We start from the raw sequence: 27255 nt of genomic DNA on the forward strand, positions 1-27255 counted from the left end.
TTTAAAACTTACAAAAACTCTTTTATGCTTTAATGGCATCAGAATGAAGTTCTTGAAACTTGGTCTCTGCCTACTTCTACCTGTAACTTTTGTAGTTCCACCTCCCTCTTTATGCTCTAGTGGCAAGGTATGGCCTGAGGTTTCCTGGGACACAAACTCTCCAGGTCCCTGCCCATGTTCTGCTGGTCAGTTGTCTTCAGTTCTCTTCCTTCTTGGCTAAATTTTCCTCATTCCTTGACATTTACTGTCAGTGTCATCTCCAGCAAGCCTTTCCTAAGTGCCTAGTGTTTCTCCTTTCCCATTCTTGCTGCTCTCTAGACCCATCTCTAGCGAGGGCACTGTTGCATTGTAATACTTGTTTCTGTTTTCCTCTCCTCATAGACTGAGCATAACTTGAGTTCAGGATGGTATTGGTTGGCACAATGCCTAGAGCATAGCAGTTAGGGAGGGCGGTTGAGGGGAGAGAGGGGGGCGGCGAGGGAGATACTGGTTGAGTAACTGAGCATTAGGAATAAAGGTGTGTTGGGATCAAACAACCTGGAGTATGGAAGAAGTGTGAATATATGTATGAATGGAGCATGGGATCTTCATAAAGAATGTAATAGATGAGGAAAGAGACAAGTAGGAGTCAGATTATTACAGGCTTTCTAGGTCACCCTGGATTCTCTAGTGTATCTAATAAGCCAGTGAGAGACCTTTAAGTACGAGAATGGTCTAGCCTCGGAAAGATGATGGAGTAGGAAGCCCTAGATCCTCGTTTGCCCCAAGGACACACCTCTTCAACAGCAGTTCTTGGGCACGTTCACTCTGTGAGAAATAAAAAATCATTTAGGAGGTGTCTGCACCTCAGATGAGAGAAAAACAGCCTGGCATAACTGGTAGGGAAATTTGAGATATTTTCTTGCTGTAATTTCTAATTCCAGCACAGTGCCATACAGTCAGGATGATGCCCTCCTCTGTCCCATCTCCCTGCTTCTTTCTGCCTGAATAGGGAAAGAGGTACACCATGCATCCAATACCCCAAATTTTCTGGGGGCTACCCAGAGCACTGGCTTCTGTCTAGGCTGTCTCTGAATGTTGACAGGACATGGCATACATTAGCTACCTGGGTCCAGTGAGAACAGAGGTGGCTGGTGGTGGTGGTCACCATAGCTATCCCCTCCTTAACCCAGCACAGAACTAATGGTTGAAAAGCTCCAGCTCTCAGCTTCTTTCTGAGGAGACAGGGAGGTGCGCAATGTGTCCATTGACTTAACTTATCTAGAGGTTGCCTGAAGAGTTGGCTTCCGTCTTGCTTGATGGGTTTGGCATACTCTTGATGCCTAAGAACTGCCAAGAACAGAGAAAGTAGAGAAAGAACATGAAAGTTCAAAAGGCCCCGGAATCTCTGGGCACATTGAGGGTCTTTTCAGTGATTTCATTGGGACTTGTTCAGTGTGGGGCCAGTCTATGAAGCCTAGGAGAAGTGACTATTTTGTCTAGTGTGCAGATGCCAACACAGAGAATCAAGTAAATGGAAGAAATAGAGAAACTTTTTTTTAAAACAAAGCAATGAGATAAATCTCCAGAAACTGTCCCCAATGAAATTGAGATATGTGATCTACCTGACAGAGAATTCAAAATAATTTTCATAAACATGCTTGCTGAGATCAGAAGAACAATACATGAACAAAGTGGGAATTTCAAAAACGAGAGACACAACTTTAAAAAGTACCAAACTATCATGGAATTGAAGAATACAATAACTGAACAGAAAAAGTCTCTAGAAGGGTTCAACAGTAGACAAGATCATGCAGAAGAATCTGCAAATGCAAAGGTGGTTATTGGAAATTAGTCAGAGGAGAGTGAGCTGTCTGCCAGCATTTTCCAAAGGGTTAATTGTTATTAATATTATGTAAAAGGAATGACCAACAAACATATGAAAAAATGCTCAACATCACTCTTCATCAGGGAATGTAAATTGAAACCACAATGAGATACTACTTTATACCAGTCGGAATGGCCATTATTTTTAAAAAATAAAAGAAACAATAGATGTTAGTGTGGATGTGAACAAAGGGGAACACTTATACACTGTTGGTGGGAGTTTATGGAAAGCAGTATGGAGATTACTAAAGAACTAAAGGAGATTTACCGTTTGATCCAGCAATCCCACTACTAGGTATCTACCCTAAGAAACAGAGGTCATTATGTAAAAAAGACACCTGTACCTGTGTGTTCATTGCAGCACAATTCACAGTTGCAAAGATGTCTTAACCTAAATGTTCATCAACCAATCAGTGGATAATAAAAATGTGATATGTATACACTGTAGAATACTATTCAGCTATCAAAAAAGAATGAAATAATATCTTTTGCAGCAACTTGGATGGAATTGAAGAACATCATCCTGAGTAAATTAACTCAGGAACAGAAAACCAAATACTACATGTTCTCACTTATATGTGGGAGCTAAACTAAGGATATTTAAAGATATAGAGAAGAGTATAATAGACACTGGAGATTCAGAAGCAGGAGGGGGAAAAGGGGTGGAGGAAAAAAACCCACCTGTTGGGTACAATGTGCTCAGGTGTGGGTGGTGGGTACTCTTAAAGCACAGACTAAAAATGATTTGTATCCTCCTAACTATTGAACTCTAAAAATATGTAAAAGAGTTGACTATAAAATAAATTTGGGAAGCCCACCAGGTTGAACAGATTTCTGTTTTGGGGGGCTTCTCAGATTCTTTATTTATCATGAAACTCTTTTATTTGGAGACTATGTTATAGAACACATTTTGGGAAATGGGCACTGGGGAAACTAGCAGCAGTGAAATCTTTTAGTGATTGTTAAAGTAGCCCAGGTAAGAAACATAGAATGTTTGAGTTAGAAGATTAGTGGCAGGAAAGGGAGGGGGGGAAGCAAGGGAATTGTGTCTCTCAGGGCACATTCTCTACAAGTGATGACTTGTCAATAATTTTAAAAGATAATATGATGTGAGCATTATTAATATCTGATCCAAAGACATTAGAACAGGCAGTTTAAAATGTGGTTTGAAACTTCTCTGAGACAAATGATAGTCAAAGGAAAGAACTTTTTTGATAAAACTCCACCAACTGATGACATGACCCCACTCTCACTTTTCTTGACTTCAGAACCTGTCCATGACCTGGATTGAACTAATGCATGATCTCCATCCAGCATGGGCAAATTTTAGAGATGTTTGGCATGCTAACTACTTGGTTATGAGTGAATCAGAGATGGTTGTCAGGAGTCTAGATTGGGTAATAAGCAGCCAAATGGGGCTATCATATTGCGCTAAGCAAGATAGGGGCAATGCTAGTTTTGGGAAGAAGATACTCTGTCACTTTTTGACATGGTCATGAGTTAGAATTGTCTGTACATCTGTGGAGAGAAGAGGACCACTGGGCCACTGAATACATGGGTTTGCACCTCCGAATAAAAGAAATATTTTGTCTTGACTTAGCCTTCATTTTATTTTTTATGCCTCAATCACTGCACCTCTTCAGGGGTTAATGCCTCTTTTATGAGATATGAAATATGAACTTATAGGATGAAGACACTGCACATTCCCAGTCTTCTTCCCCATTGAACTTCCATACGTCAGTTTCTCCTGTCCTTCAGCAGCTTCACTACCACCCACAAGTCTCAATGAAACCACTTTTGTGGATTTTTTTAAACTTCCAATTTTAAACATATTATTCACCTTTCAATAGACTCTACAATTGCCTATGCAGGTATGAGAAAAATGCTTGATTGGCAGTGTTTCTCATTTCTTCATTACTATACCAAGTGAATCCATTGAGTTCGTAATGCTATAACATGTTTCTATTTTGATTATTTTAAGTGTAATAACAGTGTTCCTTCATTTTATTTATAGCTCCAAAAGGAATTCTGCATTTGTCTCCTGATGTTTATCAAGAGATGGAAGCCAGCCGCCACAAAGTAATCTCTGGCACTACTCTAGGCTATTTGTCACCCAAAGATATGAACCAACCTTCAAGCTCTTTCTTCAGTATATCTCCCACATCGAATAGTTCAGCTACAATTGCCAGGGAACTCCTTATGAATGGAACATCTCCTACAGCTGAAGCCATAGGTTTAAAAGGAAGTTCTCCTACTCCCCCTTGTTCTCCAGTACAACCTTCAAAACAACTGGAATATTTAGCAAGGATTCAAGGCTTTCAGGTATGAATTAAAAGCAAAAGCAAAAGCAAAAAGCAAAACAGTTCATTAGCCTCAAATCCTTCATCTCTATCCATCACAAGGCTCATTCTTGCCTGCTAGTGTGGCCTGCATGCCACTTACATTGTAAGTTATTTAGGAACACAAAGGACAGAAAAAAGAGAGCCATATGCACATGCCTCATTTTCTCTTATTTTTGGTCTGTCCGGTAATTATTTTGCTGCCCATTTCTCCTTCAACTTTTTCTTCTTCTTTTTTTTATTGTTTTAACGTTTTTCATATTCTGTATAGTCTTTTGTTTGGTCTTGATCGGGTACATCTATCTCCTCACTCTGTCTTCCACAAACAGTATTTTGCACTCAGTTCTCCTCCTTTACATCAGGGTTGAGTTTTTCTAATGAGGATTTTACTTTCATAGCAGTTTTGAATTTGACATTCTATTGCTAGTAATGATTCAGGTACACCGTTAAGATACAACATCCTATAAGTCTATTACCTTAGGAGTTAATTAAACATGGTATTTGAAGAATAATGAAATACTGTCTAGTTGTTTGAGGCATACGAATGTGTATTTGTTCTACTGGATCACTTTTTTGAACCCACTAGGTAGGATAGCACCTGACTCAGATGGTACCAACAATTCTATTTCACTGAGTAGTCTAAAACTAGCTTATAGTTCAACTTGTGTAAGTGAATATAAGGATGGAACTTTTTTCCCTATTCTTTGTTTTGTTTTGTTTTTTAAACAAAACAAAAATCAACACTCTTTTATGGATAGTTCAGCGCTTTTAAAAGAATTGTTAACTCTAGGAAGGGAAATAATCTGTGTCCTGATTTCTTAGTTGCCTTGAAAATCATGTACTGAACTGTAACTGCTAAATTGACTGGATGAACTACAGCTTGCTTGTGTGTAGAAAGTGTATTGCTCCCCCAGATTTCACTGTTTTCATCCTCCTTTCCATCTTAGTCTTACTCCTTAAGACCAAAAACTGTAATTTCCTTTAGAGATGCTCTAGAAGATCTGTATTGTGTAGAATGAACATGTATTTATAAAAATCTTGCAAGTTTAGATTATAAAATGAGAAAGAAGATCATGTTTTTTGGGGAGTATTCTGCCTTTTTTTTTCTTCACAGAACCCTTCTGATTCTTTCAAACTATTGCCAGGTAGTTGCTAGTGTTTTTAATTAGACTATTAATATGAATTCAAAGAAGCTGTTACCAATTATTGGCTCTCATCTGAGATTTTAACCAGTTAATTTAAAGTTATAATTTTAGAATTTGTTTTTGTTGTTTACCTTAATAATCACAATAAATCACTGTTTTAAAAAAGCTAAGTTATTTTTAGTTCTATCTATAACTGCATATGATGAATTAGAAATAAACTGTGATAGAAAGAAATTCACTGCTTATTTACAAATCTAGTCATTTAGAAACGTCAGAGTAGCACTGCATTTTTAGAGAAACTGCACAAATTTCATTCAAGCTCTGACTTGATTTTTTTTTTGCTTGGAGATGTTATTGCAGTAGAAGTAATTTTGCTGGCAGAAGAACTTCTTAGATTTTAAAATTTGTTTTTATTTTCTAGTTCTTGGCAATGACAATAATAATAATTTTAACATATCTTCACGTTAGCCAACATGTAGCGTTGGCTTCCCCCATTATTGGGCTGACTGCTTTGACCTTTTTAAAGAGCTTATGCTGAGATAACATGCTCTTATTTATGAACAAGTTAAACATTTCCACATCTGTGTATTGTGATTTTTACTTACTAATATGCTGAATATAAACAGATGGTTTTAAAACATTATTGTGATTCTTTGGTTGAATGAGCTGGTGTTGATGTGAAATATCGTGTCAAACTGATGGATCACAACTTGCATCTGAACATTGAGCAGAATCTCAGTGGGAAATAGCTTAGTGTCCTGTCACACATGTAGACCATCTTCATGATGCCGCAGTAGACGTGTCTTTGTGGTTAAAAGTTTTTAAGCCTATTTCTTTATAGGTAACTTTCTCAGGTATATTTACCTGGTAGAAAAACAACATGTAGATTGTTTCTATTTCTTAAATGTTTTATTTGGACTGTAGTTTAGAAATCATAGGACCAGCTGGTTATACATTATACACTATTCTGTTACTTTTATTTCTGGAATTGAAAAACAAAATAAATTCTTTTTCTGTGTTTCTAGGTTAGTTTTTTTTTTTTTATTTTACTGCACACTGAACAGACATCATTGCTTATCAAATACTTTGTAAACCCTTCTTTGGTCTCCTTGCCCATTGCAATTTGATTTAAGCACCCAAGAACCAGTGTATCTGACAACTATATTATATTACAAAGTAAAAATATGTTGAGTGGTTTGAGAACAAAGTTGTTTTAACTTAATTTTTTATTAGCCAGTCTTTAATTTGAATTTATAAATAACAAAAAGCTAGTTTGCTCACCAGAATGTAGGTATCAAGCTCACATTCTTTTGTTTAAATCTACAGAATAGGTAAAATTATTACACAAAGTTATTAATAAAGCTAACTTCACAGAGCAGGACGTGCCTTAACACTTGCACATTGTCAAGAACTCTTTTATCTTTGCTTGAACTCTTCTAAAGTTTTTATCATATTTTATAATCAAGACTTTGGATCTCTATCCAAAGTGAGTATTTGTTTCCTTGAAGTTTTATTGCGTACATTTAAATTATCTTCTTTTTAAAACCTGAACCTTCCTATTGATTTATTATATTTTAGAAACAAAATGTTTTATGCCAATAGTTTTGTGAACCTCAGACTTTGTCCATCCCAGTCAGTATGCTTCTATAACTTCTACACATTTTATAGAAACTCATTCAAACTTGTAGTCTTTCTATAGTGTTTCAGGGATCCCTGTTGCATACCTTGATACTCTGTAATTCTAATGCCAAATTATTTGAAAATCATTCGACCTTTTAAAGAAAATTATTGTGAAGAAAACATTCTTGAAATACTGTGCATTTGAACTGAAGTAAAGGATTTTGTTTTATGTCATACTTTACATTATTCTAAGTTTTTGCATCTTTAATATGCTATTCCATACTAATTATATTAGAAATATCTTTTTACAAATATAAGCAGTTTCTTTGTTCACATGAATCATTAAAATGTTTACATTGGGTATGAAAGTGAATTATTTTAGCAAATTATTCTTTCTAGATGTATAATTTCAGTTTGCTATTCTGTGCCCCTCCTTGTAGTCATCACTCACTTAGCAGTATTGCTTATGAAACCTTCAGAGTAAAGTATGGCAAACTACATTTTTCCCTCACATAAATAATATAAAGAAACACTTAGCTGTTGTTCTAGTTAAACCATAATTAGTTTATTTTCCAAAATCAAGGTGTGTTTTATAGAGGAGGCATTTCATTATTATATTATGGTGATACCATTTCCAGCAAGATGAGAAAGTCTCCTTAAATTAAAACATTTATTTTCAAATATGATTCACAAATACATTTCAGGTGGCATTCATTTTGTGGAGTTCAGTATGATAATTGCAAGCTCCTTTTGTAGTCATAGGCTTCTTTTAAGTTTTTATTTTGAACAGTATGATTTTAGTATAGAATACATTGAGATGGGATCATGGGGGATGGGGTGGAGGGTGCTGGACTCCCTGAGTATCAACCTTTTTCTTCCTCTTTTTTCTTGTCCTCATGTCTTGTAATCCATATATTTATCATCAAAATGCTGTTTGCAGCTGCTTTTTTCCTTAAAGAATGGTGTGTTCATTTTTATAAGAGACCAGAATAAGTGTAATTTTATAGATTTCCATTAGGAGAATATGGAGAAATAAATCATGCATATTCATGTACACCCACATTTAGAAATACAGTTTTCTCTTAGTTCACAAGGATTGGCTCCCCCCCAACCTCAAGGATACCAAAATGCATGGATGTTAAAGTTCCTTACTTAAAATTGAGTTGTATTTACATATAACCTATATACGTCCTCCCTTATACTTTAAATCATCTCTAGATTACTTATAATACCTAATGTAACATAAATACTATGTAATTATACTGTATTGCTTTTTAATTTTTATTTTTATTTTATTTTATTTTATTTTTTTGAGTTGGCGTCTCACTCTATTGCCCAGGCTGGAGTGCAATGGCACGCTCTCGGCCACCGCAACCTCGACCTGCTGGGCTCAGGTGATCCTTCTGCCCTCAGCCTTCTAAGTAGCTGGAACTACAGACACACACCCACCATGCCCAGTTACATTTTTTTGACTTATTGTAGAGATGAGATCTTTTCAAGTTGCCCAGGCTAGTCTCAAACCTGTGGGCTCAGGCAATCCTCTCACCTAAGCCTCCCAAAGTGTTGGGATTATAGGCATGAGCCACTGCACCTGGCCGCTTTTTTATTTTTTTACTGTTATTGCTTTAATATTTGTGATCTTTGCATGCTTAACGCATGGCCACAGAGAGCCAACTGTATTTTTCCCCCAATTTTTAATTTGTCCTTGAAACGTAACTTACTATGTTATCTCTGAGCTCAGATTTTCATCTAGGCTATTAAACAAATGGCATAAAATAATAAGAAATTACTTAGACTATGATGAGAAAAACACATTTGTGGATTTGGTCAGCAGATGCTGCTCTGATTTGCAATTAAAATCTTAAATTAAAAAAAAAAATCCTCTTGAATTTGACCTCAACTATTTTACAAAGACCCTGGAAAGTTTACATATGTGTTTAACTTCCCATGAAGGCTTACTCTTCGTATAGTGACCCTAAAACTCAGATTTGTTGTTCAAGTGGACAGATCAAGTTCTTGCAAACTGACCAGTTATGTCTGGCATCTTTAGACATTGATATGCTGGCCAAACTCCCAGAAGTATGGAGACTGTATATCACATAACTATAACTTTGATTAAAAACCAGTGGAATTGTAGATCAACTAATTTTGCTGAAATTTTAAACTCTGTAAAGAAAAATACTACGTTTGAAGAAAGAGATCCTGATGCATATAAAAACATACTGTGATGAGTAACAGTAATACAGGTAAGAATCAAGCAGACCTTGAGTAAAACAGTCTATTATTGCATAAAGTATTCAGGACTAATCCCATCCTAAGTCATTGTGGTATATAACTACAGACAAAGACACTCATTTTGTGCCTTAAAACTCCAGAACATATGTAGAAAGACACATAAGCTATTTAAAAAAAAAAGTAATATGCAAACACAGTAAGAGCTGTTCCTACCACAGGGACTTTTATATGCATCTGAAATGAGCCACCATGGCATAGAAAAAAATGACTGTCATTTTGTGTCCTTCCCAACTAAAACTATCTGTATAGTCTTTTCTGTTTATGTCAGAAGAGATTTCAGCTCAATATGAAAATTGTACTATTTGGAATTATTTGAAAATCAAATCTTTTAAGAAAAAATTATTTTTCATCTAAAGGTGAATTATGCTTTCGTTTGCCAGAGAAGTTTGAATTTTAAATGGAAATGGCTAGTGAGGAGACTGAAAAGTGTGTTTCTTGGGGGGAGTTTTTTAACCATTGGATAGAGACCACTGACTTATTTTTAAAAAGGTAGTGACATAATTTGTTTACAGAAAGATAATTCTAAAAGCAACGTAAAGGTGGACTAGACAAAAGAGTTGCATACTTATAGCAAAAAGACCAATTAGAAGGATTTTATACAAAACCAGGAAAGAAATAGCAAAGGTTGAATGAGGAAGACAGCTAGTGGGCATAGAAAAACAGATCTAAGGTACAGAATAAAGTACAATTGAGCAAATTAAATGATCTCTTGTACTAACTTCTGAGAAGATTCTTTCACTGGTGTGGTCAGGGTGGAGGCTAGACTTACATGTGTTGAAGAGTCGTGACCATTTGAGGGACAAATGAGGTAATATGAATATGATGTGTTTTAGGCAAGGTTTTATTTTTAGTATGGATGAGACTAATAAACATAGAGGAAGTTAATGCGTTCCATTTTAAGCATGTAGTACTTGAGTTGCCCTTGGGACATACAAGTAGAATTGTCCAGTAGGTAGTTGATGTGGGTCTGGTGATCAGCAAGAGAAGATAAGACACACAGATTTGAGAATCATCACTGAATGTATGTAATTGAAGCTGTAGAAATAGATAATATTTTCCAGGTAACGTGGACAAAGGCCTAGGAGAAATTCCTGACGAATAGGAACATGTAAGGTATTCATTTATTCATGAATTCAGTCAGTATGTATCAAGTACTTACCATGGGCCAGGTAACATTTCTTGCCACTGAGGATATAGTATGAATGTGACAATCAAGGTTTCTGGCCTGTGGCGTTAATTAGATGGGAGGTGGGAACAGATGGAAGAGCATATCATCACATCCAAATACATTAAATAAACTCAAATACTGTTAAGCTCCTAGGGTGACAATGGCTTGGAAATTAATTAATTGTGATTATTTGTGAGAAGTACAAACAATAACTTAATGTCTTCAGTTATATCAAAGATAACTATACTTTCAAAATGTTTTAGTTAACCTTATTGAGGAACAGTTTATATAAAACACACCCATTTTAATTGTACAGTTATCAAATTGTAAAACAAAGTTTTAAAAAGTATACCACTACCACTACCACTACAATCAAAATGAGACTATTCCATTATTGTAAAGAGTTTGCTTGTGCCTCTTTGCAGTTTTCCTCATCTTCAGACAACCACGATATCTTTTCTGATACTAAAGATTAGCTTTCTTTTTTAAGAATTTCATATAAGTGGAATCATACAGTGTACATACTTTTGTGTCTGGCTTCTTTCACTCAGTATAATTTTTTTGAAATTCATCCATGTTTTGTGTATCAGTAGTTTGTTTCTTTTTATTGCTAAATACTAGTATATTATATGGATATATACCACAAATTGTTGATCACTTTACCTGTTGATGAATATTTGGGTTGTTTTCAGTTTGAGGCTATTATGAATAAAGCTATTTATGAACATTCATATACGAGATTTTGTGCAGACATATGTTTCTGATTCTCTTGGGAAAATACCTTGGAGTGGAATTGCTGGATCACATGGTAAGTGTACATTCAATTTTATAAGAAACTTTCAGATTATTTTTAAATGTTGTTATATTCCTACCAGCAATATATGAAGGTTCTGCATATTAATATGGTCAGCCTTATTTTATTGAGAATATAATGATATCTCATTGATACTTTAGTTTGTATTTCACTCAGGACTGATGACATGAGTTTCTTTTCATGTGCTTACCAGTTATTTGTATATCTTTGTGAGATGTCCACATCTTTTGCCCAGTTTCTAATTGGAACTTTTTTCCTTGTTACTGATTTATAAGAACTTGTTATTCTAGCTATAAGTTATTTGCATTACAAGTATTATCTCCCCGCCTATGACTTGTCTTTTCATCATCTTAATGTACTCCTTGGAAAAGCAGTTTTCAGTTTTGATAAGGTAAAATTTTCAGTTTTCCCCCTATAGTTTATGCATTTGTGGTCTTATGACTACCCAAGATTTTTTCTTAAAGACATAGATTTTTTTCTTGTAGCTATTTTACGGTTTTCACTTGTATGTTTAATGCTAAAATTTAGTTAAAGTTAATTTTTATGAATGATGCAGAGTAAGTGTTGAAATTCTTTTTTTCTTCATAGGATAGCCAGTTGTCTTAGCATCATATGTGTAATGTGATTTTTCTAGCTGCTATCAAGATATTTTGTTTATCTTTGGTTTTCACCACTTTGACTATGGTATGTCTAGGAATGTTTTAGATCTGGCTTGGATTCATTTGACTTCTTAAAACTATAAAATAATGCTTTTTGAACCAGTTTTGGAAAGTTTTTGGCCATTATTTTTTGAAAAAAGTGTCTACCCTTTCCTCCTTTTCTTTTAGAGCTCCACTTACACATATGTTGACTCTCTTGATATTCTTCCACAGGTCTCAGAGACCCCATTTATTTTTCTTTAGTCTTTTAAATTATATAATTTCTCTTGATCTATCTTCAGGTTTGCTAATTCTTCCCTCTATTCTCCCCAATTTGTTCTTGAGCCCCTGTAATAATTGTTTCATTTGAGTTATTTTAGTTTTTCGCATATAACATTTCCATTTTGCTCTTTTTTTCTTTATTTTAAATCAGGAGGCATGTTTTCATGCATGTTTGTTACATGGACATACTGTGTACTGGTGGGGATTGAGCTTCAGGTAGCCCATTCCCCAAATAATGAGCATTGTACCCCCTAGGTAACTTCTGAACCTTGACCCCCTACTCTATCCTCCCCTTTTTATAGTGTCCCAGTGTCTGTTATTTCCATCTTTGTGGCCATTTAGCTCTCACATATAAGTGAGAACATGTGGTGTTTGGTTTTCTGTTTCTGAGTTCATTTACTTGGGATGATGTTCATCCATGTTGCCGCAGAGGTCATGGCTGCGTAGTATTCCATTGTGTGTGTGTGTGTATATGTGTGTATGTAGTGTGTGTGTGTGTACACTACATTTTCTTTATCCAGTCAGTTGTTGGTTGGCACTTAGGTCGTTCCAGAATTTTGCTATTGCAAATAGTACTGCAATGAATATATGAGTACAGGTCTTACTCTTGTAGCACAGTCACAGCCACTGCAGCCTCTATCTACTGGGCTTAGGCGATCCTGCCACCTAAATCTTCCAAACAGCTGGAACTACAGACACATGCCAACACGCCTGGTTAGTTTTTGTGATTTATTATAGAGACGAGGTCTTACAGGGTTGCCCAGACTGGTCTCAAAACCACAGGCTCAGGCAATCCTCTTGCCTCGACCTCCCAAAGTGCTGGAATTTCAGGCTGAGCTACCATGCCCAGCCCCTGCTATCATTTTAATAGTAATTTTTTTTCCTTTGGGTAGATGCTTTATTAATAGGATTGCTGGATTGAGTGGTAATTCTATTTTTAGTTATTTGCAAAATCTCCATACTGTTTTCCATAGAGGTTGAACTAGTTTATAATCCCGCCAACAAGTGTATGAGCATTCCCTTTTCTCCACAACCTTGCCAACATCTGTTGTTCTTTGACTTTTTCTTTTTGTTTGAATTGGAGTCTCACTCTGTCACCCCAACTGGAGTGCAGTGAAATGCTCCCGGCCACCGCAGCCTCGACTTGCTGGGTTCTGGTGATCCTTCCGCCTCAGCCTTCCAAGTAGCTGGAACTACAGGCGTGCACTACCACGCCTGGCTGATTTTTGATTTTTTGTAGAGATGAGGTCTCGCCAACTGACCTGGGCAGGTCTCGAACTTGCAGGCTCAGGCAATCCACTCACCTCGGCCTCCCAAAGCGCTGGGGTTACAGGCTGAGCCACCGAGCCCAGCCTGACTTTTTAATAATAGCTTTTTTTACTGGTATAAAATGATATATCATTGTGGTTTTAATTTACATTTCTCTGATGATTATTGATGTCGAGCATTTTTAATATGTGTTGGCTGTTTGTGTGTCTTCTTTTGAGACATGTCTATTCATGTCCTTTGCCCTCTTTTTGATTGTGTTGTTTGTTTTTTTCATATTGAGTTGTTTGAATCCTTGTAGATTCTGGATATTAGTGTTTTGTCTGAAGCATAATTTGCAAATATTTTCTCCCATTCCATAGGTTTTCTGTTCACTCTGTTGATTATTTCTTTTGCTCTGTGGAAACTTTCTAGTTTAATTAAGTCCTATTTGTCTACTTTTGTTTTTGTTACATTTGCATTTGGGATCTTTGTCACAAATTCTCTGTCTAGGCCAATGTCAGAAGGGTTATTCCTAGATTTTCTTCTGGGATTTCTTTTCATTAGTCTTCATTTATCTGCTGGATTTCCTATCCATTTATTGTAGACATATTTTCCTTTGCATCCTCAAATATAGTTAGCATAGGTGCATTAAACACCTTTTTTGGCAAATTTCAAAATCTGAGATATAATGGGTTTGGTCTCTATTGATTGCCTTTTCTCTTATGTATGAGTCACCTTGTCCTGTTTATTCCAAGTCGAGTATTTTCAGATTGCATCCTGACTATTATGAATGATACATTATAGAGATTGTGGCTTCTGTTAACTGTCCCTTGAATAATCTCAAGTTTTATTTTCTGAGGCACTTAACCTGGCTAGACTCAAAATCCAAACTTTGACTTCTTGAACTTTCTTTTCTTCTGGTTTCTGTGACTGTAGTCTCTCCTGGCCCTCCATCAACTTCTGTGTCAAATGCTGTAAAGAAGAACCTAACAGAGTTGTTATTTAGGTGGTTACTGCTCCCCTATAGGGTAGCTTTAGTGTAAACCTTGTGTATTGAAGTAAATCGATAGGAGAGAAAGTTGAGGTACTGTTAGTAATACTTTCCTAGAGTAAAAATAGAAAAATCTTTTTTTTTTAAATCCATCATAGGTGGTGTTTGCTACCAGTTTGTATTTGCAGTTCCTGTGCACTAACTTATTTCTTCTTAGCTTTTGCAAATTTAGTAGCATGTTTTGATGTCTCTTGGTTCAAGTTTCTTGGTCCCCATTACTAAGCTTCTCTTGTGTAGGCCTATATTATAACTTTTTTTCTCTAAAACTCTGATTTAAGTAGAAACCTTTAACTCTTCTTTCTCATGATGCTTTGGATATTATAAGTTGCTACGCCTTTATGCCAGAAATATCTTTTTTCTGTATCCTTTTTCCTTCCCATATCAGAGATATAAAGTATCTCCTTGTCCCCAGTGACTTCATTTTTCTTAAGAGAAAATTTAGTCTCCACTGATTCCTTTCTCACATTGTTTGAAGACTCTTTTAATACAAACTTCTGATATGCAAAGAAAGATTTAAGTTTATTATCTACTCTAATTGGCTTGGCTTTCTTCAAGTCTCCTTAATTCTTAGCACTAAAGGTCTTATTTCCTATTGTAAATGGCCCTTAAAAAAGAATTTTAGACTTTCAGAAAAATACAAAAATAGTACTGAGTTTGTTTTTTATTTTTATTTTTTATTTCTTGAGTCGGGGTTTCACTCGTGCCCAGGCTGGAGTGCAGTGGCAGGATCACACCTCACCATAGCCTTGAACTCCTGGGCTCAGGGAGTCCTTCTGCTTCAGCCTCTCAAGTAGCTGGGACTACAGGCATGTGCTGCCACACCTAGTTAATTTTTAAAATTTTTTTATAGAGATGAGATCTTGCCATGTTACCCAGTCTGGATCAAACTCCTGAGCTCTAGCAGTCCTCTTGTCTCGGTCTCCCAAAATGCTGGGATTATAGGCATGAGCCACTGTGGCTGGCCTAATACCGAGTTTAATGTTAAAAGTTTAGTAACGATTGTACAATTATCAGTACCAGGAAAAAAGGTACACTACTAAGTAACTTACAGATTCTATTTATGTTACCAGTTTTCCTACTAAATGTTCTTACTTTGGTCCAGGATCCAGTCTAGGATCCCACGTTGCATTTAATTGTTATGTCTCTCAAATGTCTTCCAATCAAGTAACAGTTCTTCAGTCTTTCATAATCTTGACACTTTTGAAGAGTATTGATCACTTATTTTGTAAAATGTTCTTAAGTTTGAGTTTTCTAATATTTCAAATCATTAGATTGGGATTGTACATTTTTGGTAAGAATATCACAAAAGTGATGCTGTTCCCTTGTCAGTGCTCTTTACATGACTGTTTATAATGTAATTGCCTTAAATATTTTCTCTATACATATTGAGAACTATATCAAAAAGTGTTATAATTTTTGCTTCAAATATAGTTTATAAAATTCAAGAGACGATAAGTCTTTTGTATTTACCAATATTTCTACTATTTTCTGTGTTTGTTCTTCCTGATGGGGTTACAAGATTCCTGCTTTCATCATTTCCTTTCTGTTTCAAGAAGTTAATTTTAGCCATTGTTTCAGTGTAGGTATGCTAACCGTAAACTCTGTTTTATTTTACTTGAGAATGTTTTGAGTTCCCCCTCATTTCTCAAGAATATTTTTTCTGGATATAAAAATCTGAGTTGACAGTTCTTTCAGCCTTAGGAAAGTATTGGGTCAATTCCTTCTGACATTCATGGTTTCTTTTGAGAACCTGCTGTCATTCTCATTGTTTTACTTGTATAGGTCAGGAACTGTTTATTTGTCTTTAATTTCCAGAAGTTTGGTTATTGTGTGTCTTGGAGTAGATTTCTTTGTGTTTATCCTGTTGGGGTTTACCCAGCTTGTTGAAGGTTTAATATCTTTTACCAAAATTGGATGCATTTTCAGCCATTGTTTCTTGGAATTTTTTTTCAGCACTACCCATGATCTTGTCTCCTGGGACTCTGATGACACAAATATAGATTGTTTGTTATGGTCCCATATACCCTTTTCTCAGTCTGTTTTCTGTCTCTGTTTTTGAAATTGGGGAATTTATATTTTTCTACTTCAAGTTCCCTGATTTTTTTTGCCTCTGTTTCCTTTATCTATTGAGTTATTTGTTTCAAGTGTATATGTAATTGGTTATTGAAACATTTTTATGATGGCTATTTTTAAATACTTGTCAGATAAATCTAACATCTGTGTCTTTTGGCATTGACATATAGTGATTGCCTTGTCTCATTCAAGTTGAGTTTATTGTTTCTTGATATAAGGAGTAATTTTTTTTTTTACTGAACTCTGGACATTTTGGGTACTGTGTTCCTAAAACTTTTGTTTTAGTAAGGTCTCTCTGACATTGCACCAGCTAGGGAATAGGGGTATTACCTTGTTACAGAAAGTTCAAATATTCCACCTAGCCTCTGTTAATATCTTAGTAGGAGTAGGGGTAATTGTTGTAGCTGAGTGATGATAATCAAGTCCTCACTTTCTAACAATTCTCCTGATACCACTCTAGCAAGGAAGGGTAGGATGCCTCATCAGCACCAGGTAGAGGTGAAAGTCCAGGGATCAGACAGGGTTAAAAGTCCCGACTCTCCATTTGGCCTTCTCTGTCACAACTCTAACAGAGGAGTTTGGTCACCTCATTTCACTCTGGTGAGAAGGAAAGTGTGGGATTCCCAGTTGACCTTTGCTGTTGAGGATAGAGGTGGATCTGCCATTTTTTCCATGATGTTTGCCTGGAGTAGAGCAGTTATTGTCTAAAGATTTATATCTTGCTAGATTATTCCTTTTCTGTTCCTTTGGTTAGAGAAAGCAGGCTTTCTTTGTGTGTGTGTGTGTGTGTGTGTGTGTTGTTGTTGTTGATGTTGTTGTTTTGGTTTGGTTTTTGAGTCAGGGGTTTCACTGTTGCCAAGGCTGGAGGGCAGTGGTGCTATCATGGCTCACCACAGTCTCAGCCTTCTGGGCTCAGATGATCCTTTGGCCTTAGCCTCTCGAGTAGCTGGTACTGCAGGCATGCACCACTATGCCCAGCTAATTTTTATTTTATTTTTGTAGAGACGAGGTCTGCCTATGTTGCCCAGGTTAGTCTTGAACTCCTGGGCTCAAGCAATTTTCCCACCTCTGCCTCCCAAAGTGCTGGGATTACAGGTATGAGCCACTGCATCTGGCCAGAGAGCAGGCTTTTTTAGGGCTTTTTTCCTCCCTAAATCCATTGGCATTTTCAGGTTGCTGGCTTTTCTAGCACCTCCAGGATATTTAAGGCCAGAAGGAGACCTAGAAATTCATAATTGTATTATTCTTTGGGTCCTGAAGACCCTAGTTGATCTTCTTCCCTTTCTCTACCATTCTGAGTTCTCTTATGTTTGTTTTATGTATAAGACCCAGAGCTTTTTCTTGTATATAAACAAGAAGACTGGGTAAAAGTAAATCTGTTCCATCTCATCTGGAAACAGAAGTCATAAATAGTCTTTTATCATGAATGTAACTATTTTAAATATAAATGTGTTTTATGTTTCTAAAAGCTATAATTCCTGAGTAGAAAGCATCATATTCCAATATTTTTGTTAAAAAAATTAAATGCCATTATTAATTTAGCTAATACATAGTGAAAAAATTTGTAAGGTCTTGTCTTTGATACCTACTTTTTCAAAGTGATTCAATATAATTCAATATAATAAAATTCTAATATACGAAAAGTAGTAGAGCTGGCGCCAGTGAGAGAAGAGTTTACATTAGTTTAATTTTGATGATATACTGTCTGCCCATATGAACTTTTCCTCTGCCCTTGAAAAGAAATTTCCTTATTAAACGGTTTGTTCTTTCAAAGCCCTCTAGATTTTAAGGTGGCTTGTTTTACATATGTAAATGAATTATGAGCTTTGTCAAAACATGAGTACTCACTAAAAAAGAAGGAAGTTTCTTTTCTGGTAGATATGAAATTGTTAAAAATCACTTCGTGTTTTCTTTGGATGAAAATGTAAAACTAAAATAATTGTGTGTGTGTGCGTGTGTAAGTATACTTTATGTCCTAATTTGCTACCTCCCTAGAACTTCTCTGGCATAGTCAGTGGAAACTAAAAAGTAAAGAACAAATGTTTAGGCTTTTTTCATGTACATGCTCATCACTTACAGTAAGAATGCCATTATTTCCCTTAACAATGCTGAGAATACATCTGCTGTTACATTTGTTAGACAATTTTTATCTGTGGCTTAGACTAGAAATAAATCTTTATACATCACTGCCAGATTTTGAATACCAAATAGAAGCATGTAATTTTCAAAGCTTATTTTAAACATAGAATTTCAAAAAAAGAGAAAAGATAATTGCAAGTTGCACCTCAGTCTATGTAATGTGATTTCATTCATTCATTTTTATTCCTTTAGAGGCATCACTGTGACAAGCATATTGCATTTAAATAGTGAAACAGATTTTGCATCCACCAAAGCACTGGTACATGACTGAGCATGTTAAATTCATGTTCACATTTTTGTTACAAAAGAGTGGATGGATATGGTGTTTGTTAGTTACAAAAGGGATTGGGGCAAGGCGTGATGACTGATACCTGTAATCCCAGCATTTTGGGAGGCAGAGGTGTTAGGATTGCCAGAGCCCAGAGGTTCGAGACCAGCCTGGGCAACTTGGTAAGACCTGGTCTCTACAACATACCAAAAAATTAGCCGGGTGTGGTAGTACATGCCTGTAGTTCTGGCTACTTGGAAGGCTGAGAAGGAAGGATCACTTGAGCCCAGCAAGTTGAGGCTATGGTGGCCATGCTACTATACTCTAGCCTGGGTGACAGAGTGAGACTCTGACTCAAAACAAACAAACAAACAAACAAAAAACAAAAAAGAAAGAGGGATTGAGGAAAAAAACTTATGAGAAAGTCAGTAATAGATATTATCCTAATAAATATTTTTCTTAATAATTATGTATCTTGTCATAGCATCTGTTACATTATACATTATGATGGGATGTATTATAATAGTATAAGAAGACGGATAATTATTTTAAGGCTGACCATAAGCCAGCTACAGATCTACTTTTCATGAACAAACTAGTTTTATTTACTTATTATGCATTGATTCATTAGTTATAAGTAGAAGTAGCATAACATAGATTTGTACTGTTGATTGTAGTTGACCCAAATAAGACAATGTCATCAAGTGATCTAAAAAAAGTGGCTAAGAAATGTTTAAAACCAACTTAATATACTTATTTCGACCAGTATTTATTAAGCCAATCTGTTTTGTGCCTTGCCAAGAACATGCTTTTGTGTTAATAAAGATTTGGGTCTGTTGTACAGCTGATTTGCAGATTCCACAAGAGTCAAGAGTATTTTGAGTGTGTTAAGATTTAATGCTAAACTGTTGCTCTTCACATCCTTGCTGTCTTTACTCTTCTGCAGTAGTTACAGTGGAGTCACTGCCAACTACTGTGAGGTAGACTCCATGGGTAATGAACCTGAGGTGTGCTAGTTAAACATATGCTTTCTTGACACAGTGATAGTGTTATGTATCACATATGAGCATACAGGTCTCTATCTTTCCTTATGATCTAACAAGCAACTTTCTTTAAACATAGGTCCTTTCCATACCCTTCTCATTTTTGTTCCAAGGGAGCAACCATTAACAACATCTGACAATTAAGTGATTACCCAGTTCTCTCCTGAGATTAGTAAAATATTTTAGTAGTCCTACAACATCAAGAAACTTAAGCTTTGCAGGAAACAGATTCAACTGTTTTTTTTGGAGATAAGAGTAGGGAATTAAAATTTTTATTTGGATGATACCTCCTATTTTCAAATGGGTGTGAAGAAATTAGCTTGCCTAGCTTTTTATGTAATTTATGTTAAGACTTTGAATATTTTATTTGTTAAATTATATGAATAGTTATATTATTTGCACCTCACCAGAAAAAGATTCTTTAGACTGTCAAGACCAATGTCAGAGTGTACAAATATAAAATATCTGATTTAGGTTTATGGAGTTACAAATCAAACTAGGAAACTTATTTTAAAATAAAAATAATTATAGATTTGCAAATTTTGAAGAAAGTCATGTTATTTAACTGACATTGAAATTTATGATTTACCTTTTAGTGGAATAATATTTGTTAATTCATGAGAAAGAAACAAAATGTCAATTTATACTAGTTGATAGTGTTATAAATCCAGAACAAGTCTTATAACATTATAAAAATCAAAATTGGTTGCCTACATTTAGAGTAACAAAGATAGCAAAATGATATGGCTTGTAAATAATCTTACAGTAAACATAGGGCGATAACTTTTGTAGTCTTCTAAAATTCTTTATTTTTCTTTCATCAAAATCAAAGTTCTGTGACATAGTATATTGGAGTTTTTAGGGCCACATTTGTAGAAACACACTGCTTTGTTCTAGCAAACAATTTTGCCCAGTTAATTCTGAAAATTTGTGCATTACGGAAAGTATTTTTATATTGAGAAAGGTGAATTTCAAAATGTCATTTTCGTATTTTAACTCAATTTTATGAACACGAATGTTTTTATTTCTGAGAAAAAATATGTATCTGAAGAGAGCCATATCAAACTTGTTTTGGTGAGACACTGCTACATAAAATGTGAATCTTTCCTTATGACCTTTTATCAGCATATTTTTAAAATCAATTCAAAATTGAGTCCTCAAGCAATAGTTTCATATATTTTTTTCACATATTTTTATCAGGTTTATTGGATGGTCTCAATGCAGTGGGGATATAACATGGAATGATTTTATGTTTCTTCAGTTACCACCTTCCTCAATGCTCTCTCAGATTTTCCAGTCATGTTCCTTTGTGGTGTCTTTGGCAAATCCCATAGTTTCTGGTTGCCTTTGGATTAAAAAATCTAGTCCAGTTCATTGTAAAGCTCCAAGTTCATATCCCTCTATTGCAAGCTGTTCATTTTGGCTCAAGAGACTCAGAGGAGGGAGGGTGTGCACCGTTTTCTTTCTCTCTTACTCTCACTCCAGCATCTTAGAATATTTTTGGTTGATAGGATTAGAGCTTGATCTGGTTTCGAGACACCTTTCTGCACACTGTCTCTGTTTCAATGGCTTTACTCCTCTGGTCTTGGGAGACTAGAAGGGAAATTAGAGTAAGGGAAGGTGCCATTCTTAGCCTGGTTTCATCCACTGCTGGAGCCTCCACTGTGGGTTTCTGTGTAGATGACATTCATGGTTTTCTTGATGCAGTGGTCAGTTTCTCCCAGTTCCCTCTGTCCCTGAGGGCAACCATGTTTCCTTTGGACTTCACCAGTGATCCATGCTCCTGAACCCTCTGTTGATGTGTGTTACCTGGGCTGGCCTGGGTAGCCCCTTGGCTTGTGCTGAGATTCTCTTTCATTCTCTCCAAAGGCCATGGTGATCTGAGGAGAGCATGTCTTCCTTCCTCCTTTGGAGGGTGTGAGGAGGACACCACATGCCTAGGACTCCTTCAGTAAGCTCTCAGGTCCTTACAGGCCCAGTATCTATATTTTCATATACTGCCAAACTGCCAGCATCATACATCAAACTCAGTCAAAATCTCTTTTCCACAAGAGCCTACAGTCTTAATTCTTAGCCAGCCTCCCACTAGGGATTGATGTGTCAGTCTTGCCTTAGAGAGTGCAGGAATTGCCACTCTCTTAGAGCTATTCCACTCATTGGAAATGCTGTATTCCTCACGAAACTGACAATCCAGATGATTCCCTCCTGTTCATCTCCCCAGCCCTTGTTCCTCGGTGTATGCCTTGTGATTGGACCAGGTGTGCTGACTCTTATAAAGGCATGAGATGGGAAGGCCTAGCCCTAAATGTTTATGGCTCTCTAGAGTTCCTTTTGCTGTTGGCCATGGGTCTTGGTGTCAATTCTGAGGCAATAGGAAAAATTCTCACTGGGAATGGTTTATTTTGTGAGTGATAAAAAGCCCAATGAATTAAACAAAATAAAGTGGGTACTTTTTTTAAATTATAAAGATGTAGGGTACAATTCAAGCTTAGGTATACAAACGTTGATTTTGCAGGTATCCTTGTTGACAAGGTATGCCCCTCCCTCCCCTAGCAGTTTCCATCAGCTACCAATCCCGCCCTCCCTCCCCTGACAGTTTCCCACTACTGCCAATCCCTTTCTTGTAGTATTATAGTTGTTCAAGTTCTGCTTATGAGTGAGAACATATGGTACTCCGTTCTTTGTTTCTGTGATAGATCACTGAGTATGATCGACTTTAAATCCACCCAAGTTGCTGCAAAATCCACGTTTGTCCTTCTTTATGGCTGCATAATATTCCATTGTGCATACGTACCACTTTTTTAAAAATCCAGTCCAGCTTCGATGGGCAGCATGGTTGCTTCCATGTTTTTGCCATTGTGAATAGAGCTCCAACAAACATACGTGTGAAGGTATCTTTTTTGTAGAATGATTTGAGTTCCTCTGGGTATATTCCCAATAGGGGAATTGCTGAGTCATATGGAAGGTCAATTTCTAGTTCTTTCAGAAACTGCCACACTGTCTTCCAAAGAGAATGCACTTAGTTTGCATTCCCACCAGCAGTGTAGCAGCATTCATTTTTCTCCACATCCTTGCCAGCATCTGTTGTTTGTTTTATTAATGATGGCCATTCTTACTGGGGTTAGGTGATATCTCAATGCGCTTTTGATTTGCATTTCTCTGATGATGAGTGAGGCTGAGCACTTTTTCATGTATCTGTTGGCTGCCTGAATATCTTCTTTTGAGAAGTGTCTATTTGTGTCTTTTGCTCACTTTTTAATGGGGCTGTTTGATTTTTTTCCTTTTGGCACATTTGAGTTCCTTGTAGATCCTAGATGTTAGGCCATTGTCAGACATACAGTTGGCAAATATTCTTTTCCACTCTGTGGACTGTCTCCCTGCTCTCTTGATGGTTTCTTTGGCTTTGCAGAAGCTCATTAGTTTGAGAAGTCCCACTTGTCTATCTTATTTCTTAAGGTATGAACATTTAGGATTCTGAATAGGAATTGGTTGCCAGTTCCAATTTCCATAAAGGTGTCTCTTGCATTTTCTAAGATTTTTATAGTTTGAGGTTTTACATTTAGGTCTGTGATCCATTTAGAGTTAATTTTTGTGTGTGGTGATAGGTAGGGGTCCTGTTTCAATCTTCTGCATGTGATCAACCAGTTTCCCCAGCACCATTTACTGAATAGGTTCTCCTCTCTCCAGTGGTTGTTGTTGGAGGCTTTGTCAAAAATGAGTTGGTTGAGAAATTGAGGCTTTGCTTCCAGAATTTCTGTCTTGTTCCGTTGATTTATATGCCTGTACTTGTACCATTACCAGGCTGTTTTGATTACTGTAGCCTTATAGTAAGGTATGAAGTCTGGAAGTGTGATACCTCCTGCTTTGTTTCTTTTGCTAAGGATTGTTTTGGCTATCCGAGATCGTTTATGTTTCCATATGAATTTCTGTATTGTCATTCCCAGGTCTGAGAAGAATGATGTTGGTAACTTAATGGGTATTGCATTGAATCTGTAGATTGCCTTTGGTAGGATGGACATTTTAACAATGTTGATTCTTCCTATCCATGAGCATGGAATATTTTTCCATTTGTATGTGTCTCCTTGGATTTCTTTGAGCAGTGTTTTGTAGTTCTCATTGTAAAGGTCTTTCACTTCTCTGGTTAGGAAGATGTCAAGGTTTTTTGTGTTTTTGTTTTTTTTTTTGGTGGCTATTGTGAATAGGATTGGCTTTTAATTTGGGTCTCAGCCTGCTTGTTGTTGGTGGATAGGAATGCAACTGTCTTTTGCACATTTATTTTGTACCCTGAGACTTTGCCAAAGTCCTTTATCAGTGCCAGCAGGTTTTTGACAGATTCTCTTGGATTTTCAAGGTATAGGATCTTATCATCAGCAAAGAAGGGTAACTTGACTTCCTCTTTTCCTGTTTGGTTACCCTGAATTTCCTTCTCTTGTCTAATTGCCCTAGCTAGAACTTCCAACACAATGTTGAACAAGAAGGGTGAGAGTGGGCAGCCTTGTCTTGTTGCAGTTTTTAGGGGAATGTTTCCAGTTTCTGTCCATTTAGCAATATGTTAGCTGTGGGTTTATGGTAGATGGCACTTACTATTCTGAGGTATGTTACTTTTATACCTAGGTGTTTGAGGGTTTTTATCAAGAAGTGATGCTGGATTTTATCAAAAGTTTTTTCTGCATCTAATGATATAATCATGTGGTTCTTGTTTTGACATCTGTTGATGTATTTAATTACATATATGGTCTTGCGAATGTTGAACCAGCCTTGCATCCTGGGGATGAAGACTACTTGGCCATGGTGGATGATTTTTGAGATGTGTTTTTGGATCCTATTTGCTAGAATCTTGTTGAGGATTTTTGCATCTATGTTCTTAAGGGATATTGGCCTGTAGTTCCCTTTTTTTGTTGGATCTTTACCCGGTTTGGGTATCAGTGGGATGATAGCTTCGTAAAATGATTTGGGGAGAATTCCATCTTTTTAAATTGCCTGGAATATTTTCAAAAGGATTGGTATCAGCTCCTCCTTGTAAGTTTTGTAGAATTCTACTGGAAAGCCATCTGGTCCAGGGATTTTTTTGGTAGGTAGTTTTCGTGTGACAGAGTCAATTTCCTGGGTTGTTATTGGTCTATTTAGTGTCTCATTGTCTTTTTGTTTCAACCTAGGGAGGTTGTGTGATGTCAGAAAGTCCTCCATTTCATTTAGGTTATCAAGTTTCTTTCCGTATAGGTGTACATGGTAATCTCTGATAATCTTTTGTATTTCTTCGGGGTCAGTTGTGATCTTTTGTGTTTCTGAGTTTGTTTATTTGAGCTTTTTAATCTCTTTTTCTTGGTCTTCTGGCTAGGGGCCCATCGATCTTGTTAATTCTTTCAAAGGACTAGCTTTTTGTTTTGTTGATGTTTTCTGTGATATTTTTGTGTTCTGTGTCCCATATTTGGACTCTTATTTTGGTGATTTGGATTCTTCTGCTAAAGTTGGTATTTTGGTGGTCTTTTCTTTCCCGCTATCTTAGGTGATTTGATAGGCTCTCCACTTGTGATCTTTTTGTTTTCTTTTTGTGTGCTCATAGAGATATAAATTCCCCTTTTAAAACTGTTTTCATGGCATCCCAGAGATTTTGGTAAGATGTTTCATTGCCATTTGTTTCCAGGAATCTTTTAGTTTCTGCTTTGATTTCAGTGTTGACCCAGTATTGTTTAGCATCTTGCTGTTTAGTGTCCATGTCTTTGTGGGCTTTGGGGAACTGTTGTTGGTGTTGATATTTATTTTATTCCACTGTGGTCTGAGAGTGTGCGTGGCAAGATTTCAACCTTATGAAATTTGTTTATACTTGATGTATGGCGAAGGATGTGATCGTTCTTGGAATATGTTCCATGTGGTGATGAGTAGAATGTATATTTTTGGTTGTCGGGAAGAATTATCTGTAGGTATCTATTAAGTCCAGTTTAGGTTCTGGATCTTCTTGTTGATTTTTTGCCTCAATGATCTATCTAGGACTGTTAGTGGGGTATTTGAGTCCCCTGCTGTAATAGTATTAGAGTGAATATCTTTATAGTTTACTTAGTAGTTGCTTTATAAATGCTGGTGCTCCTGTATTGGGTGCATATATGTTTAGGATGGATATTTCTTGTTGATGAATTGAACCTTTTATCATTATGTAGTGCCCTTTTGCATCTTTTTAAATTTTTGATAGCTTGAAGGTTGTTTTGTCTGATATTAAGGTCGCAACTTCTGCCTTCTTTTGTGATCCATTTGCCTGGAAACTCGTTTTCCATCCTTTGACTTTGAGCCTGTGCGCGTCCCTTGTGGTGAGATGAATCTCCTGGATGGAGCAAATAATTGGGTCATGGTTTCTTATCCATTTTGCCATTCTGTGCTTTTCAGTAGTGCATTTAGTCCATTCACATTCAGGCTGATAATTGAAATGTGACTGTTTATTGCTGTCATGAGGTTCTTATAAAGTTTTTTCTTGCTTGTTTTCTTTTGGCTTTGGGGTTAATGTATGTGTGTGTTTTCAAGTTTCTTGTTGCACTGTATTCTCTGTTGATTCTATGGTCCCGTTCTCTTGGGGCATGTGTGGTGATTCTTCTTTTTCTTTCTTCTGTGCTTAATACCTTTTTAGTTGTCTCCTGTAGAGCTGTCTCCTAGGGATTGGATTGGATGTCTGAGAAGGATTTTAATTCTCCATCATTGCTGAAGCTGAGCTTGGCTGGACAGGAAATTCTTGGTTGATGTTGCTTATCTTTGAGGACTTTGAATATAGGACTCCAGTCACTTCTTGGCTTGTAGTGTTTCTGCTGATAGGTCTGCTGCTATTCTGATTGATTTTCCCTGGTAGGTAGTCTGACCTTTCTCTCTTGCTGCCTTTAGGATTTTTTCTTTTGTGCCTACTTTGTGTAGACTAATTACTGTGTGTCTAGGGGTTGGTCTTCTCATTTGATGTCTTGTAGAGGTTCTCTGTATCTCTTGTGCTTGGCTGGTCATATCTCTGGTGAGATGGGGAAAGTTTTCTTAGATTACCTCCTGGAATACTTGCTCCAAGTTGTTTTCCATTTCCTTTTCTTCTTCTGGGATACCAATCAGGCGTAGGTTTGACTTCTTGATATATTCACACATCTCTTGTAGGCTTTGTTCTTTCTTTCTGAGTCTTCTTTCTATGTTTTTAACAGATTGAGTTAATTCCATGTTCTGGTCATCAAGGTCTGAGATTCTTTCTTTAGCTAGATTAATTCTGCTTTCCATGCTTGTCATCTTGTTATTTGTTTTCTGAAT

The 27255-nt window shown here is 36.4% G+C and overlaps 1 protein-coding gene across 1 annotated transcript in view; it reads left to right on the forward strand.

Moving 5' to 3' along the window:
* Window positions 1-27255, forward strand: part of LOC103275237 (double-stranded RNA-binding protein Staufen homolog 2) — a gene marked incomplete at its 5' end in the record, with an annotated part of 189625 nt that overhangs the window by 37284 nt on the left and 125086 nt on the right. The window contains one exon of the mRNA XM_021706243.1: window positions 3881-4188. Within this exon, the coding sequence (XP_021561918.1) occupies window positions 3881-4188 (308 nt within the window). The remainder of the gene's footprint in view (window positions 1-3880; window positions 4189-27255) is intronic.

The sequence above is a fragment of the Carlito syrichta genome, unplaced genomic scaffold (genome assembly GCF_000164805.1).
Source record: "Carlito syrichta isolate Samal-C Ts95f unplaced genomic scaffold, Tarsius_syrichta-2.0.1 Scaffold315374, whole genome shotgun sequence".
NCBI classification, from domain to species: Eukaryota; Metazoa; Chordata; class Mammalia; order Primates; family Tarsiidae; genus Carlito; species Carlito syrichta.